This window comes from Eleutherodactylus coqui, chromosome 1 (genome assembly GCF_035609145.1).
Source record: "Eleutherodactylus coqui strain aEleCoq1 chromosome 1, aEleCoq1.hap1, whole genome shotgun sequence".
Taxonomy (NCBI): domain Eukaryota; kingdom Metazoa; phylum Chordata; class Amphibia; order Anura; family Eleutherodactylidae; genus Eleutherodactylus; species Eleutherodactylus coqui.
Window position 1 is genome coordinate 290,701,933 of NC_089837.1, and position 16,627 is coordinate 290,718,559.

The 16,627-nt window shown below is 45.0% G+C and overlaps 1 protein-coding gene across 4 annotated transcripts in view; it reads right to left on the reverse strand.

Annotated features, from left to right (window-relative positions):
• Positions 1-335: 335 nt before the first annotated feature.
• RPS6KA1 (ribosomal protein S6 kinase A1) overlaps positions 336-16,627 on the reverse strand; it is a 180,558-nt gene continuing 164,266 nt past the window's right edge. For all 4 annotated transcript variants that reach the window (XM_066573002.1, XM_066573012.1, XM_066573020.1 and 1 more), the window contains 2 exons: positions 5,967-6,104; positions 336-1,458 (listed from right to left, as the gene is read on the reverse strand). In XM_066573002.1, the coding sequence (XP_066429099.1) occupies positions 1,336-1,458; positions 5,967-6,104 (261 nt within the window). In that variant the 3' untranslated portion in view covers positions 336-1,335. The remainder of the gene's footprint in view (positions 1,459-5,966; positions 6,105-16,627) is intronic.

Sequence of the window (16,627 nt, forward strand, 5' to 3'; positions counted from 1 at the left end):
GTGCGGCTGGCAGTGCATCAATAGACTGGAGTTGTGACCAATCAGTCACCAACTGCAGTCTCTCAGTGAAAGGGAGGACCGCACGTTTGGGGTGGGGGAGGTTCTAATTACTAATTTTCCTTCCTATATTAAACATTATCTGGAAGCGATGCCACTACAACCTGGAGAAGAGTTACATGAACGAGTAGCTGTGTGTCCTCTATCTGCAGTAACTGGAAATGTTATTTGGATTTTCTATAAACAATCTTTCATTCACTACATTCATCAATTAAAAGGAGTCAGAACATTAATATATACAAAGATTTCCACGTTGGCCAATAAAAACTTGAAACACATTTACTAGAGGTATTTCCCTTTATTAGAACCACCAACCAAAAAATCCAGTAGTATATAATGGGCATATTCAGTCAGTGGGAGGCCTTTTAGGGTCAGCACAGTGAAACGAAGAATCCTATGTTACAGTTTATACAAAATGGGTACTGATGAGTAAATGTGATTCACGTCAATCCATGCCAATTTACAGAGGCTACATTTCTTTGTCAATTCATATTCCTTCTTCAGAAAACTCCTGAATTCTATACATCGATGATACTTGGGCACTGGGACTCGACAATTTATTTCACGCACTCAGACATTCCACAGATAAACACTGTATTCCAGATGTTCTGGTATTGAAGTGGTGTTGGTTTTGAAAGCTAGAGCTTTTCACAGACCTTGCCAGGTGCAAAAGATACTGGACAGGTTGTCTTCTGGTGCCTGACCAGAGGAGGCCCTTAGATAATACATGAATGAGTAAAGCATGGTGAGCCCTTGGGTGTTCACATACACCAAAAATCTGCATTTTTATGAACATGTCATGTATTTGAAGGTGTATTGGTCTTTGTAGCACAAAGCAGAAGGCAAAAACAATTTTTAAAACTCAACATTTCTCAGAGTTTTACAAGTAAAATAGCAATGTCTCTACTGTCACAGACAGGAAGAGTACAGACCGCCCTGAGATAGTGCTGCAAAGGGATGAGTAGAGGCCTAGAATGATTTACAGAATGGCAATGGCAACCCTCCAGTGAAAAAAGTAGTCATATCTGCCTTGTTATAACAACTGTACCATTTATCATTTAGGCAATGCCATGGTTCTTGGACCCTCCTGCTACTGTACTAAGAAAAGTAGCACAGCAAGCCCATGCTATACCGAATCCATGTTTGCAGGAGGAACACAGCTTTATATGTTCATGGTAAAATACTGTGTTGCACCTTTGATGAAAACTGGTAATGGTTAAAAATTACCACCACAATTCACGATTACAGGAGAATCATTTTGTAAGATGAGAAACCCGGCTACAGAGTTGTAGAGGGCAGTTTCTTGACACGTCGCTGGGCAAGTAGGGAGGATTTGATTGACTGCAGCTGAGGGACTGGAATGGAACTATTTAAAGCAGAATATGTGGCGGCCATAGCTCCCTAGAAAGTGAAGAGAGATGCAATTATAAAACTGAACACATCAAAAACAGCACATAAAAACTATTAGCCTAGGTTCACACAGGGCGGATTTGCCGCGGTTCTGCCGCAGCAGATTCACCCGCGGCCGCTAATCTCGGGATTAGCCAGCCATGTGGACGAGGTTTCTCAGAAACCTCGTCCACACGGGACGGCTAATCCGCTGCGGTAAGTCCGTTTGAAACCGCAGCTGCGGTTTCAAAAGAAGCAGCATGTCTATTTACTTTCGTTGTTTTGTTTGTTTATGTCGCGGCCGCGCTCTCCTCTATGGGAGAGCCGGCCGCAACGGAAAAGCAAGCGGCCGGACCGCTTCAAAGCCGCCGCGGCTTAAACCGCGACGGTTCTCCCGGCTTTTGCTGCGGCCAAACCGCGAGATTTCCGACGGGAATACGCCAAGTGTGAACCCAGCTTTAAAGTATATACTGTATTTTGAAATTCTACAATCCCAAGAAAGTTGGAATGCTATGAAACAGCAAATAAATGTAAGGAGAGAAAGAATGCAATGGTTTGGAATTCTCATAACCATATTGTGTCCACAATAATAATAATCTAAAATAAAAAACAGCCTACAGGTCTTTTCTTTCACCCCTTTGTGTGACTTTTGGTGGATGATTTTAGCGTCATTAGATTTGTTACATCCTCACAACTGCCGTAAAATCTTAAATTTGACCTTGACCTTGCCTGACACCTCACTCAATGTACCAAAGTTCCTATGTTAAGTCTAGCGGCACGCTGTTGTGCTTCAGCTAACAGCACCGCTAGGGAGAGTCAGGGCTCCTTCACACTGGCGTGGGCAATGTTGGGCCGTGAATCAGGGCTGACTATCGCCCCCTTGCAATCTACGTGGAAAACCCTGGATGAGAGGAGTTTTCACATGGAAAATGGGGTTAAAGGAATCCTCTGACGCGGCTGTCATTGAAAACAATGGTCGATATAGCAAAAAGAAAAAGACATGCTACAATATTTTCCCTGCATAGCATTGAAATGTGGTGCAGTGATTGGTTCTCGAGCGCCACGGCTCAGCCAATCAGCCAGCGCTTCCTGGGAGGTGGGGTTTTTAAATAGTAGGAAATTCCGGCAAAAGAGTGCTACAAAGTTGCGATATCGCTGCGAGACAATGCAGCGATATCGCACACAGAGCTTTGACATCACAGCGATTTTCTTGTGTGGATATCGCTGTTACCCATGTGAAAGAGGCCTGAAAAAGTCTTAAGTGATATATGACATATCAGAATTAATGAAAAAAAAACAAAAAACCTTAACCTAAAAAACATTTGATTTAAAATTGTGAAGATTTTGAAAATGCCACCATCTACAGTGCATAATATCAAGAGATTCAGATAATTTTGAGAAATTCATGCACACAAAAGGACAAGGCCGATGGTTAATTGGACGTAGGCACTTAGACACTGCATTATAACACGCATGATTTTGTCATGTAAATCACTGCATGGGCTCAAAAATACTTCCAAAAATAATTGTCTGTACACAATTCGCTGCCGTTCAATCCACAAATGCAAGTTAACCCTTTCCAATTCAATGTCTGGCCTGCCCCAACATCATCATTTTCCTCCACAGCTCCGATGTTGGGAGAGGCCTGACACTGCAGTGCAGGGGTGCATCTGCACCCAATCGTTAGACACATCGGGTGCAGATGCACTCCTGCACTGGTCCTCATCGAGGACCCCCGAGGAGAAGGCAGAAAGGGTTTTTAACCCTTTGTCTTCTCCTTTACACACTACATAGCGCTCAATTAGTGCTATGTAATGCACAGAGATTCCGCCCGGAGATTATGTGACCACCGGGTGTCACCTGACCTCAGCTATCACATGATCGCCGAGCCGGGAGGATGAAGAGAGAATGCGGAAGTAACACTTCCGCATGGCGATCAGGTGACCGCCAGGTGGCAGCTGACCTCAGCTTTCACATGATCGCCGAGCCGGAAGGCTAAAGGGATGTGGTGATGTGAAGGAATGACTGATGTGACTGCTGACACCCTCCTGAACTCTGTCAGATCAGGAGGGTGAAGGGAGAATTTATTTTTTCTCATCCATTCTCCCCAGCTCCAATTTATTTGTAGCTAGGGAGAATGAATGAGAAAAAATAAATGGATTGTAAAGGGTTAAAGCTGTATCATGCAAAGAAGAAACAATATAACAATGCAAAATGCCAGCGTTTGCTCTTGGCCCAAGCCAATTTTAAATGGACCGAGGCAAAATGAAAAATTATTCTGTAGTCAGATGAATCAAAATTTGAAGTTCTTTTTGGAAACCAGGGACAGTGTTCTGAGAACTCAAGAGGAGAGGGACATGCCAGCTTGTTATGAGCACACAGTTCAAAAGTCTGCATCTTTGATGGTATAGGGTTGCATTGGTGCTTATGGCCAGAGGAGCATGTATGGCCTTATAAGTTTCCTCACTCACCTTCTTCGTGTTTTCCCTAAAGAGAGATGTTACCCCTACCTTTCTACGTCACAGGCCTCTCACTAGCCAAGCCAGGATCCTACTGCACACTGATTAGGGGGGGAAAAAACCCCGAAACAGCTGTCTGGCAATTGGAAAAAAAGCCAAAATCCATACACAATCATTGCTCTGCAGACTTGTTTAAGAGTCGTACATTGATTTGAAAGAATGCTGCCTACCAATAGGTGGTGCTGCAGAGGTATTGTTCCATCTGCCTTACTTGCATTAGTGCTTATAGCACAGGCAGCTTACGCATCTGGAAAGGTACTATCAATGCTGAGCAGTATATGGAGGTTTTAGAACACATGCTCCCATCCAGACACCTTTCAGGGAAGGCATTGCATATTTCAGCAAGACAATACTAGACCACATACTCCATGCATCACAGCAACATGACTTCACAGAAAAGTCTGGGTGCTGAAACAGCCTGCTGTCCAGAACTTTCACCAATAGAAAAGACCTGACACATTCCGAAACCAAAAATCTGGCAAAGACGACCCAGGGCTGTTGAGCAGCTAGAATCCTACATCAGACAAGAACGGGACAACATTCCTCTCCCAAAACGCCAGCACTTTTACAACTGTTGTAAAAAAAAGAGGGGATGCTACACAATGGTAGACATGGCCGTTTTAACTTTTTTTGAGATGAGTTGCTGCCATCAATTTGAACATTACCATATATACTCAAGTATAAGCAGACTTTTTCAGCACACTGTATGCTGAAAAAGCCCCCCCTCGGCTTATACTCGAGTCCTTGTCCCGAAAAAACGACACAGCCCTTCCAGCAGGCGGGGATTTTAAATCTTCACCTGCTGAAAAAAAACTTCATTACAGTGACGGGACCCAAGCGGCTAGACGTGCCTGAGCCGCAACAGCGGCAAAGAGGCAAGTATAGATTTCTAAAAATTTTTTACTGCAATTGGGGATGATTTTCAGGGAAATGCTTATATTTAAAGCCCTTCCCCGAAAATCACTATGGGGTGGGGGGGTGGGGCGGCTTATACTCTAGTCAATAAGTTTTCCCAGTTTTTTGTGGTAAACTAGGTGCCTCGGCTTAGATTCGGGTCGGCTTATAGTCGAGTATATACAGTAGTTAATTTTTTAAAAATTAATTGGAAAAAGGTCTCACTTTCAACTTCTGATGTGTTTTATGTTCTACTGTAAATAAAATATGGCTATATGAGATTTCCAAATCATTGCATACTCTTTTCGTACATTTATTGACATTTTACACAGCGTTCCGAGTTTTTTGGAATTGGGTATTGTACACGAGGCCCCATGTTTCAAGTACTTATGCAACATGTATGTATTAGAAAAAAAACATTTTGTATTTCTGCTCTCGGCAATATTTGGCCTTGGTGGACCGGTAGCAGAAAAACACTGTCTAGGTAGATAACATCGGTCAGTGCTGCACCTAGGAAAATAATATGTAGGGCTAAACACTGCAATCAAACACGTCAGAAAAGGTGGCTAAGGATATGCAAATGATGATTAGTTCTAGGGATGCAAAATTAACTCACAGTTGAGAAGTAAAATATACATCTGTTGTACAGGCTGTTAATGAAATATAGAAGGAGGGGAAAGAATTTGGCTGTATAACACTTTCACTTGCAAAGTTCTACTGTTGCCCACCTAGCCACATAGAGAGAGATCTATGAGGCCTTTACCAAATATAAATATATACATTTACGGCAGTCATGACTTAACCCATACATGGCCCACCTCTCATGTGACTGTATGAAGCACAGGTCCATTACCTGGGGGGTAATAGGTCAGGTACTGTACAGATATATTCTCTACTAAATGAAGCTGTAGGTAAAACATGTTTCTGTAGTTGTGTCTCTCAAATGTATTGGTCTTTTAGACTTTTATAGTGTACCTTTTTATAGAATCTTTGCTTATATCTACTTTTCCAAGTAAGCTACATACCATATCCCACATGCTACTTTCAAATGTAGAAATGTTTCACCGTTTATGATCATATTACAAAAGTACAAGGAGAAAGCTTCACCTTCACCAACTGTGCATCCTGTCTGTTAAGCTGACTCTGCGGTAGCAGATCCCGTTTTGTGATCCACTCATGTTGTAGAACTTGGCGTGCAGTAAGCCGGCGATGGGGATCCACGTGCAACATCCGAGACACCAGATCCTGGGGGGGAAAAAAAAAAAATCTAATTACATGGATGCAACACTAAAAATTCTCTCATAAATGGCTCTGAAATTGTGCTCTACAGAAACAGCATTGCAAGAATGGACAATCTACCAGGTCAGCATCACAGGGACCATGGGGAAGAGGAGGCTAATTCACCCTCCAATACTTTTTGGGAAGTTAAGTAGGCAAGGGGCTTGCTGCTGCTTGATTTCTACCCCGTGGCTGACTAATGCCATGGCATGTTCTAGTATACAGGGCTACTGCTGACTGATCTGTTACGACCTGTCAGGAGGATGCTGCAGCAGACAGTGATCAAATAGGTTTCCATGTAGCTTGGTTTTCGATCCATAGTTCTTTTTGTCAGCCGAGCTCATTTTAGCGTTTGCGGAGGGTGTTATGGAGCCAAAAGTCTAGGCAGAATGTGCTGGGCTCAATTCTATATAAGACTGCACATCATCAGCTTCATAAATAGAAAAATTATTCTGTTTTTAACACTTAAAATGGCTATAAGTGTTAGGACTCATTCACACTGGAGTATTTGCGCTCCGTATTGCTCAAATTTTTTTTAACACGTGTAATTCAGAGAGATTAACCTCAATTGATTTCATTTGGACTATCTAGACGTGTTTTGCACAACGTGAAAAAAATTGCCGCATGTCCTGTTTTGGTCCGTATTACAGATCAAAATTACCTTGAAAATCAACGGGATAGGGTAAATACGCATGATAAATGTATAAATAGTAATACACACACACACACACACACACACACACACACACACCATATTTATACATGGAGGCAGGAGAAATTAGTGGGGCTTTTCTCTTTTTTTTTTTTTGGAGGGTGTGAAAAAGTCAACAAACACAAGCACGAAAAGGAAAAAAAAACAAATCAATAAAGTCAAAATACGCAGAAAAGTTGCAGTTTCAGGCCGTGAAAATGCTGCATATTTTACAGATCGAAACTGCATATGCCCGCATGGATGAGCCCTTAGGGTGCTATTACACAAACATGTGCCACAGGTAACATTCACATTTTAACCTGTTAGAGACTGCAATAACGCCTCTTTACCAACCTCTCATTAATGGGCTTTAAACCTGCACATACAAATTTTTAAGGCAGTGGCTAGAGTGACTACTAATAACCGGGCCTCTGCTCTAACAGCCAGGAGCAGAGAATCCTCAGAGCCTGGCAGTTTAACCCCTTATATGCCAAAATCCATAGCAGCTACAGCATATAAACAGATTACAGTGGGCCCATCTGTCCTATTCACTTCACGGAGGCTGAGCTGCATTACCACACAAACCATGCAGTTGTGAGGTTTTTGAAAGAAATTCATGTAGGATGTTCTAATGATGTAAAACCCCTTTAATACTTAAAAAGGATGTAGCACGTTCCACTGACTTCTATAAGTTGATCTCGCCTATATGAGATGCCTTAATATGTAAAACTGTACTTTTATATTTTTGTGTTAAAATTTGTGGTTGTATTCTTACCAACCAAACATGTACTGTTAAGGCTGGCTGCACACGGCCGAACTCGCATTGTGGAATCAGGAGTGGGTGTCCACCTCCGGATTCTGCAGCAAATACCACCTATAGCATGCAATGAAAAAGTAATTCTTCCTACACACAAGCGAAAAACAATAGCGATTTCCGCTCGCAGAGGAAAAAATAAAAAAGAAATCACAGCCTGCTCCATTTCAGTGCGGATTCCACATGGACGGCTTCCATTGAAGTCAATGAAAGATGTCCGACACACGGCCTTTCCACAATGACATTGCGGAAAGGTCGTGGGTACCCACGTCGTTGCCTAGCAATGACGCGGGAAAATCAGGGATTTAAAAGAAAAACTGGACTGCACGTCTGACGGCTCGCCGTGCGGACCATTCTCAGTACAGAAAAAGAAAGACTGACGTCAGGTACAGGCTGGTCACCGGGTTGGATTCTGCTGTGGGCTACCGCATGCGGAATCCAACCCAGCCATGTGCAGCCAGCCAAAGTCTGTGAAGCTAAAGCTATGTAAACTGTAGCAATATTTCCATGAGTTACACATGTTCAATACTATAATGTTTATATCACTATCTGTATTGACGTCCCTCTGCCCGAATCTACCAGCTGTATAACATATGCACCTATCTGGATGTATTTGTGTTCTGCTGCTGCACCGCCAGTCACACCTCCAGCTCCTAAGCATGGATCCAGTTCACATACAGGCAGTACCGGACTGTCTTCTTCTGCCATGTTATGATGGAAATCCTATGACGTGCTATGGCTTTTTCAACCAGTCTACACTTTGAAATCCAGCTTCACCAGTTTCCTACAGACAGAGCTATGGTTGCTTTCTTGGTCTCCCCACTATCTGGAAAGGCATTGGCATGATCAACTCCTCTCTGGTGGCAAGGCAATATCGTCAGTGCCAATATACAGAACTGTCTGGTTGCAGTTCGAAGAATTTTTGAGGAGCCAAGTTGGAACTTTCTGATCATCTTTTCTGTTAAGTCTGTACCAGGGCGCCATGAGTGTAGGACAGTACAATATCCAATTTTGTTCTCTTGCAGTAGAGCTGCCCTGAAACAAGGCTCTTGTCGCCATCTTCTGTGAGGGCCTCATTGGGCCAAGCATTAAGTCTTGTTTCTTAAATTGATATCTGGTTTATGGAGTGTCAGAAACCTAATCACCACTGTGTCCCAAATAACTAAAGTGATTATTGCCTTAACCAGAAGGTGTTCCTTATTGTGCTCAAAACACCTTTAAACAGAAAACAAGCAAAACACGTTAATCTCACATGGGAAGGTTTGAAGAACGAAAAGGCAGGGAGGGAAAGCCTGTATGCTGTCATGCTGACTCCAAGAAGGGCAATTAACGGTAAGATAAATTCCTATGTTCCCCTCGTCATCATGACAGCATACACATGGAGGAATACCCGATCAAAGGAAGGGCTTAGGGCAGGACTACAGCCTGTAATACTTTTCGTATCTCGACCGGCCTCCAGATCTAGTCTACAATGCTTAAACATGTGGTTGTTAGACCACGTGGCAGCTCTGCAGATTTGATCAGTGGTGGGAGGACCTTTTTCTGCCCAGGAGCAATCTATGGCCCTGTGGAGTGGGCTTTCAGTACTTCAGGGGGACAAGCACCCTGGGATTTGTAGGCCTCCGGAATAGCTCGTTTGACCCGCCGGGCGACTGTATCCTTAGAAGCGGCCTTTTTCCTGGACGACCCCTGAAATTGAATAAAGAGGTTATCAGAATTTCTGGAGGAATGTGTTGCCTCTAGGTAAGCCAATACTGCCCACTTCTAACATCCAGATTGTGGAACTTCTCGTTACGGGGGTCTGGGCAGAAGGAAGGAAGGGTTTATCGATTGTCCCCTATAGAAATCAGATAGGACTTTTCGTTGAAAGAAGGAATCTAGGGTAAATATTTTCTTTGGATTGATCATCATATAGTGCCTTATGGGAGAGGGCCTGTATCTCTCCCACTCGTCTAGCTGATGTAACTGCTACTAACAGGGCAACTTTATATGTGAGAGTAGTAATAGACAAATCTGCTAGGAGCTCAAAGGGTGGCTCATAGAGTGATTGCAAAACTAGGGTTAAATCACAAGGAGTAGTATTCATGATAAAAGGATAAAGTCCGATAGCTCCTTTAAGGAATTTCTTGACCCATCTGTGTCCTGCCGGGAACAGGTCAAAGACAGCCCCCCCAAAGCTGCGACCTGTACCTTTAGGTTATTAGGCCTAAAACTTTTATCTAATTCTGCCTGCAAGAAGTCAACGATTTTGGGGATCTCTGGCTGAGGCAGGTCCTCGATATCCTGACCCATTCACTTGGAAAATTTCCCCCAGACTTTTGAGCAGATTTTCCTGGTAGAGGGTTTAAGGCTTTCGCAGAGGGTTGACACGACTATTAGATAGGCCTAGATCCAGAAGTTTTACGCTCGCAGCATCCAGGCGGTTAGCTTGAACCTCTGGGTACTCCAGCGGTCCCTGGAGTAGAAGGTCCGACTTCATCGGAAGGTGAATGGGGTCCCTGACAGCGGGAGTTTAGCAGCCGGACCTAGGGCCCCTTGGGCCAGAAAGGAGCTATCATCACGGTAGCTCTGGACCTCTTTTTTTTTTTAGCACAAGATGGATTAGCGGTAGGGGCAAAAAAGGCGCAAGCCAAGTCCCAGTCCCATACGTGGGAGAGGGAGTCTGTGCCTACAGCCCATGTATCTGCGCATTGGGAGAAAAACAGGGGACAGTTGGTGTTTCCACTGGAGGCAAATAGGTATATTTGCAGGATGCCCCATTCCGAAGTGAGAATATTGAACACTTGATGATGCAGTGTCCATTTTCCGGGATCCACTTTCCTCCTGCTGAAGTACTCCACTATGACATTTTCTGATCCCTTTACGTGAAATGCTGATAGGGAAAGGGTCAGTTGTTCCGCCCAGAGTAGTATCTTTGATGCCAACCGCTGCAGGTGGGGATTCCTGGTGGACCCCTGGAGGCGAATAAGCGATACATTTACGTTACCTTAGAAGATTTTAACATGCTTCCCTCTTATCTCTGCTTTAAGGTTGCATAGAGATTTCCAGACTACGCTTAATTCTTTGAAATTAGAGGTTGGAGCTCCAAGTCCTCTGTATATACTTCCCGTGTAGGTGGGCCCCCAGCTAGTCAAGCTAGTATCAGCCGTAATGAAGACTGAAGGGTCTCTATTCCAATCTGTGGCTTTAGCAAGGTTATCTACAGACATCCACCAACGAAGGGACTCTTTGACCTTGGGTGACATGGAAACCATTCGATTTGCGAAGACTGTGTCCTGCCCCAGCTTTTAAGAATAAAGGATTGCAGCATTCTAATGTGGCCAAGGCACAATATCAATACAGGAGGTCATCAGGCCCAAGACTCTCATGGCCTTTCTAATAGATACCAGTGGAACCCTGTAGAGTTTCACAGGCCTCCAAAATGTGTTGCATTTTGGAAGGGGTCAGGGAGGAGCACTGGAGGTGGGAATCCAGCATGACCCCCCCCCCCCCAAATTATTTTTGAGCTCGCAGGCTAGATTTCTGTGCGTTAACAAGTCAACCCAGCTCTTGTAGTAGAGTGCAGATTTCAATTGTGAATGTAGACTTGCTGGGGATTCTGCGATAGGGAGGAAATCCAGATAAGGGATAATGATTGTGCTTAGACTGCGCAAATGTGACACCATCTCTAAAACTACTTTAGAGAATACTTGAGGGGCAGAGCAAATCCCGAAGGGTAAACAAACTGGAAATCTGCAATGCAAACCAATATGTTTGAGAGTTGGGATGGATGGGGATGTGGTAGTAAGCATCTTTTAAATCTATGGTGGACATGACCTTGTCTACATTAAAGGGGTTGTCCCGCGCCGAAACGGGTTTTTTTTTAATTCAATAGGCCCCCCGTTCGGCGTGAGACAAACCCAATGCATGTGTTAAAAAAAAACAAACCCTTTAGTACTTACCCGAATCCCCGCGCTGCGGCGACTTCTTCCTTACCTTAGCAAGATGGCCGCCGGGATCTTCACCCACGATGCACCGCGGGTCTTCTCCCATGGTGCACCGCGGGCTCTGTGTGGTCCATTGCCGATTCCAGCCTCCTGATTGGCTGGAATTGGCACACGTGACGGGGCGGAGCTACGAGGACCAGCTCTCCGGCACGAGCGGCCCCATTCACCAGGGAGAAGACCGGACTGTGCAAGCGCGTCTAATCGGGCGATTAGATGCTGAAATTAGACGGCACCATGGAAACGAGGACGCTAGCAACGGAACAGGTAAGTGAATAACTTCTGTATGGCTCATAATTAATGCACGATGTACATTACAAAGTGCATTAATATGGCCATACAGAAGTGTATAACCCCACTTGCTTTCGCGGGACAACCCCTTTAATTAATGAATGAATTTATTTAGGACTTTTGTTTATCATGTTTCGATATGAAGAGTTTGGTTTCTTTACCAAAAAAAATAAAGGGGAATAAAACCCTTTCTGGTAGTCCTCTTCGAGAAGGGGCACGATGGCCCCTAGTGCTAACAGATTTTAAATCCCTAAGAGTAAGGCCTGTTGAAGGGAGAGTGACTGGTAGGAGGTTACCCCGAATCGCTCAGGGGGTTACGAGAATTCCATCCTATAGCTATGTGCTATTAAACGTAAAATCCATCCGTTAGATGTAATATCCTCCCATGCGCTATGGAAAGAGTACAATCTCCTGCCAACTTGTTGAGTGGAAGGACTAGGGGGACTTTTGGGTGGAATTTTACCCTTTCCTCCTTTAGGGTAAGACCATCGTCCAGCTTCCCCCTTTCCCTTGTAACCGGTAACCCCTAGCTTTTATTGGCTGCTTTCTCCAGCAGGTGTTCCAAGTCCAGGCCAAATATGTGGTGGCCTAAGAATGGCAGGGAGCAAAACCTACTTTTTGACAAGCTATCCCGTGACCAGGACTTTACCCATATGGATCTTCTGGCTGTGTTAGAGAGAACCATGGTACGGGCCCTGAAGCAGACTGACTCCATAGAGGAGTCTGCTAAAAATTCAGTGGCCAATTTCAGAAGATGGAGACAATTAGAGATTTCCTCCCTTGTGGCTTTTTGGTCTATTAATGTACGGAACTGATCCAGCCATATTGACACAGATCTAGCTACTGACGTGGCTGCAATATTAGAGTCAATCATCAGCTGACGAAGTCCAAGTTTTCCGCATCACGCTATCAGCCTTATTATCCATGGAATCCCATAAATGAGACATCCTCAAAGGGGAAGGAGGATCTCCTAGTAATTTTAGAAATGGATGTATCGACTTTGGGGATAGCTTCAAAAAATGCTACATCGTCCTCCGAGAATAGGATTCTATCCTTAAAGTCCCTTGATATCAAAAGGACTATGTTTGGTATATTGCCATTCTTTTTGAATCAAGTGTTTCAGCGTCCCATTCACTGGAAACACCAGTGTGTGCCGGGGTAGAAGACCAGCAAACATCTCGTTCTGTACGGAACGGGGATGCTGTGTTTCTTCCTCAACTTGCATGTTTTTCCGAACCGCACGGATGAGTTAGTCCATGTCCAAGGAGGAAAACAGATATTTTTTCTCTTCCTGCAGCTCATGGCTGAATATAGATAATCCTGCTACCAAGAGGTTATCCCCTAACTCTGAATCGGGGTCATGAGCTTTGCTCCTTTTAGTAGATGTAGAAGGAGCTGGCTGAGGGAGGCTGGCCACGGAGGACTAGACGTCCTCATGTACAAAGATGCGGATATTCGCAATCATAGAGGTTTTTCCTCTAGTAAGAGTTTTGCGGTACATGCCGAACAAAGGGATTTGGTGTATGTATTGTCCAGACGCTTTAAGCACACTGGACATTTCTTGCTTTTCGTCATAACCTCTTTAGGCTTTTGTGTATCGCTTGTCCAGCAAGACATGGAGTGTGCAGATGTTATAGCGTGTAGCATCGTGGCAGAGTGCATTTGTCAGCCCACAGAACCACTCCGTTGGTGGTTTCTCAGATTCTTCCCAAGCAGACATCCCAGCAGCAGATCCAGCAAGGCCTGACAAGCACCAGAGGATTCCTGAGCTCTTCCCTACACCATTTTTGAATCTTCGCTGATATCCCGCTAGTCCCAGCCCCCTCCGTCCAGCTGTGCCTGAGGCCGCGCCCCTATGCAGAAGTCTGACGTCACTCCGACAGACTCGGAAGAAGCTCGGCCGCCACTGGAGGAGACCCATGATGCAGCCACAGACGGGCTAGTGGCCACCACGAGCTGCAGGGCGCTTCCTTGATCCCTAGCTTACGCAGACACCAGCAAAGCCCAGGTAGAATACTATCCCCTGGGAAGGCTGGGCTGCAGGAGATGGTGACTGCCTCAGATAGCTGTCATAGTAGACAGGAGACCCTTCTGTGAGTTCCCTGCGCACGGTTGCATAGGCAAAAGGCCTGGGAGGGTAGGCCTCTTCAGACCCCAGCTCATGTGACTCCTGATCAGTCCATGCATGTTGAAAGAATGAAGCTGACTCCTGATGAGTATTAAAGATGACATATTATTAATCAGCGTTTCTGCTGTGGTAGTCAGGGCAACTATGTATGTGTATGTCCAGTCAAGCAGGGAAACTCCAGTGGCTTGTGTCAGTGAGGTGTTTGCCTTATGCGCGAGATATTCCTCTCCTAAGATTACTTTGCCTGGACGGCGGGTAATTTTCTGCAGTGGTGACTTGGCATACCATACCCATTGTTTGTCTGAAAAAGCCACTGACTACCACTTCCCGGCCTAGTCCAGCAGGTCACCACTCCTCCCTATGATGTTTCAGTTTGGTGTCCTGCATAAGAGCCCCGTGTGGTGCAGAGTGTTAGGGCAACAGAAATGCAGTCCTAAGCTCACAACCTGAGCGAAAATCGGTAAAATGAGTACCCAGCTTTCTGGGGGTAAAAAGATGACCGGGAAAGGCAATGGCAAACCACCCTGCAAGAACAGTCTTCAGGAAAATGTGACAATGTGACATCAGGCTAGGAGTCAGTCACGACTGTGGTTGCACCAGGGTCTGTCTTGGCTATGCAAACACGAGCCTGTGATTTGACACTTCCTCGGGACCCTTCTGTCAATCTCATTGCTTGTCATCTGTCAGCAATAAGCATCCGACAGATGACAGGCAATGAGAAAGATATTCCTGGCTTGCCTGTCCAGTATACCAACTATGTTGCCATCCTCCGGTAGAACTAATCAATGTAGTTAAATATCTGCTGTCTATTCCCGAGATGAAGGCTGTGCCTGAATATGTTAAAATGGGTTTTCTGATAAAGGGGTTCTGACATGAATAAGGTTTTTATGCTTTAGGAGCCATTGCCTGGTCTGCCTAATGGACACAGGGAACCCCCGATTTTTGGCTGCTAAAGCATAAAAACCTAATACCTACCTTTGTGTTGTTGTCCTCCGGAGGTCATCTTCCAGCAGGCTCTCTTCTTCTGACGAGCCTGGACGGGCCGCCACTCCACTGCATGCACATACGACAGGTGCCCTCTGACAGGAGTCAGGACGGGCCGCCTCTCCACTGCGCACGCGCAGAACAGGGAGTTCAGCCAGGACGGACGGGCCACCCACAGCAAGCACTGCTTGTGATGTGGCGCCCGTCCGTTCACCTCGGAAGTGGCTGACGGACGGAGCAGAGTAGGAAGCGGTCATTTTGACCACTCCAGCTCTGCTTCAAGAAGATACAGAGGAAGATGCCAGATAGAGGGGACATGCCTGACGATCGGCCCTGGCCAGGCAAGGTAAGGTAAGTAAAAAAAATTTTTTGTCATGTCAGAACCCCTTTAAACATTGGTGGCAGTGGAGGGGGTGACACATATTTAGCACTAGATTACTAAACATATTTTCGAGTTACTGCATGTCACTACATAGTCTCTCAGACTAAGAAAATTAAACTTCAATATTTTATTTATCGTATTAGTGAAAATGTAACTTATATGAAAGGAGATTTATTAAATTTACCTAACAGCTATCAGACTGAATAAGCTTATTCCTTGCAGTCATTGCAAACTGAAGCAGTGCGTCTGCCACAAATGGCCTTGCTGCAGGAGAGGCATGAGAAGAGAACTTTGTCGTACTGTGCTTCTGGTATGGAAAAATTGCGCAAATTTTGCGCTTGTTTGGCTGTGCTCACAAATACTCACCACCCCGCCGCTGCTTGCTGCACTCTGGTCTTATGTGATCGCTGCTGCATTTGTAATTATGGGTTGTTTACTCACGTGACTGCTGCAGCCAATAGTAGGCCAGACAAAGATGTCATCCGCAATGTCCCGTAAACGTGCCTTTAGACTAATACATTAGCCAACACGATAAGTTTACGGCACATCACCAGGGCTTCTGGCTGATCACATCAACTGTCAGATGCCGTGGCGCTGGAACGCTAAAGTGGTGGTCTGGCACCACGATGAGCATGTTGTTGTTGCTAGCAGTTTAGTTGTTCACGACCCTAAAGGCGAGCTCCCTTCATGTTTTTTTGTTTTGTACTGCTTCTTTCAGCTGTGTGATATCCATGCCTGTATCAAGCCATCGTGTTCTTTGGCAGCCAGGTCCTCTTTTGCCACTAATCTGTCCAAGCATTGAATATGTTACTTTTATATAGTTTTGGGCCCGGGGTGCCAAAAAACACGCAATATAAATAACTCAGAAAACATCTGTAAGGCAGACTCTCCAAAGGGCATTCATTTGTAAATTTTTCCCATCCCCAGAGAATACAGATACTTCCTGTATTAAGGAACCCTCCTCCACTGGAGGATGTCTGTATCCTACTTGATCTTTGGTTTTTACTCTTAGCCTGACTACCCAGCTTTTTTGATTGTTGCCTGTCCTGACCTCAGCCTGTTTTCTGACTAGGTCTTGCCTAATTGGCACCTACCACCCTGACCTCCGCCTAATTCATGAACTTCTTGTCTTGACCTCAGCACGCTGACTACATCCTTGCCTGTCCGCTCTGCACCACTCCTCAGTGCCTTTTGGCCTGTCTGCCACTGATTAGAGA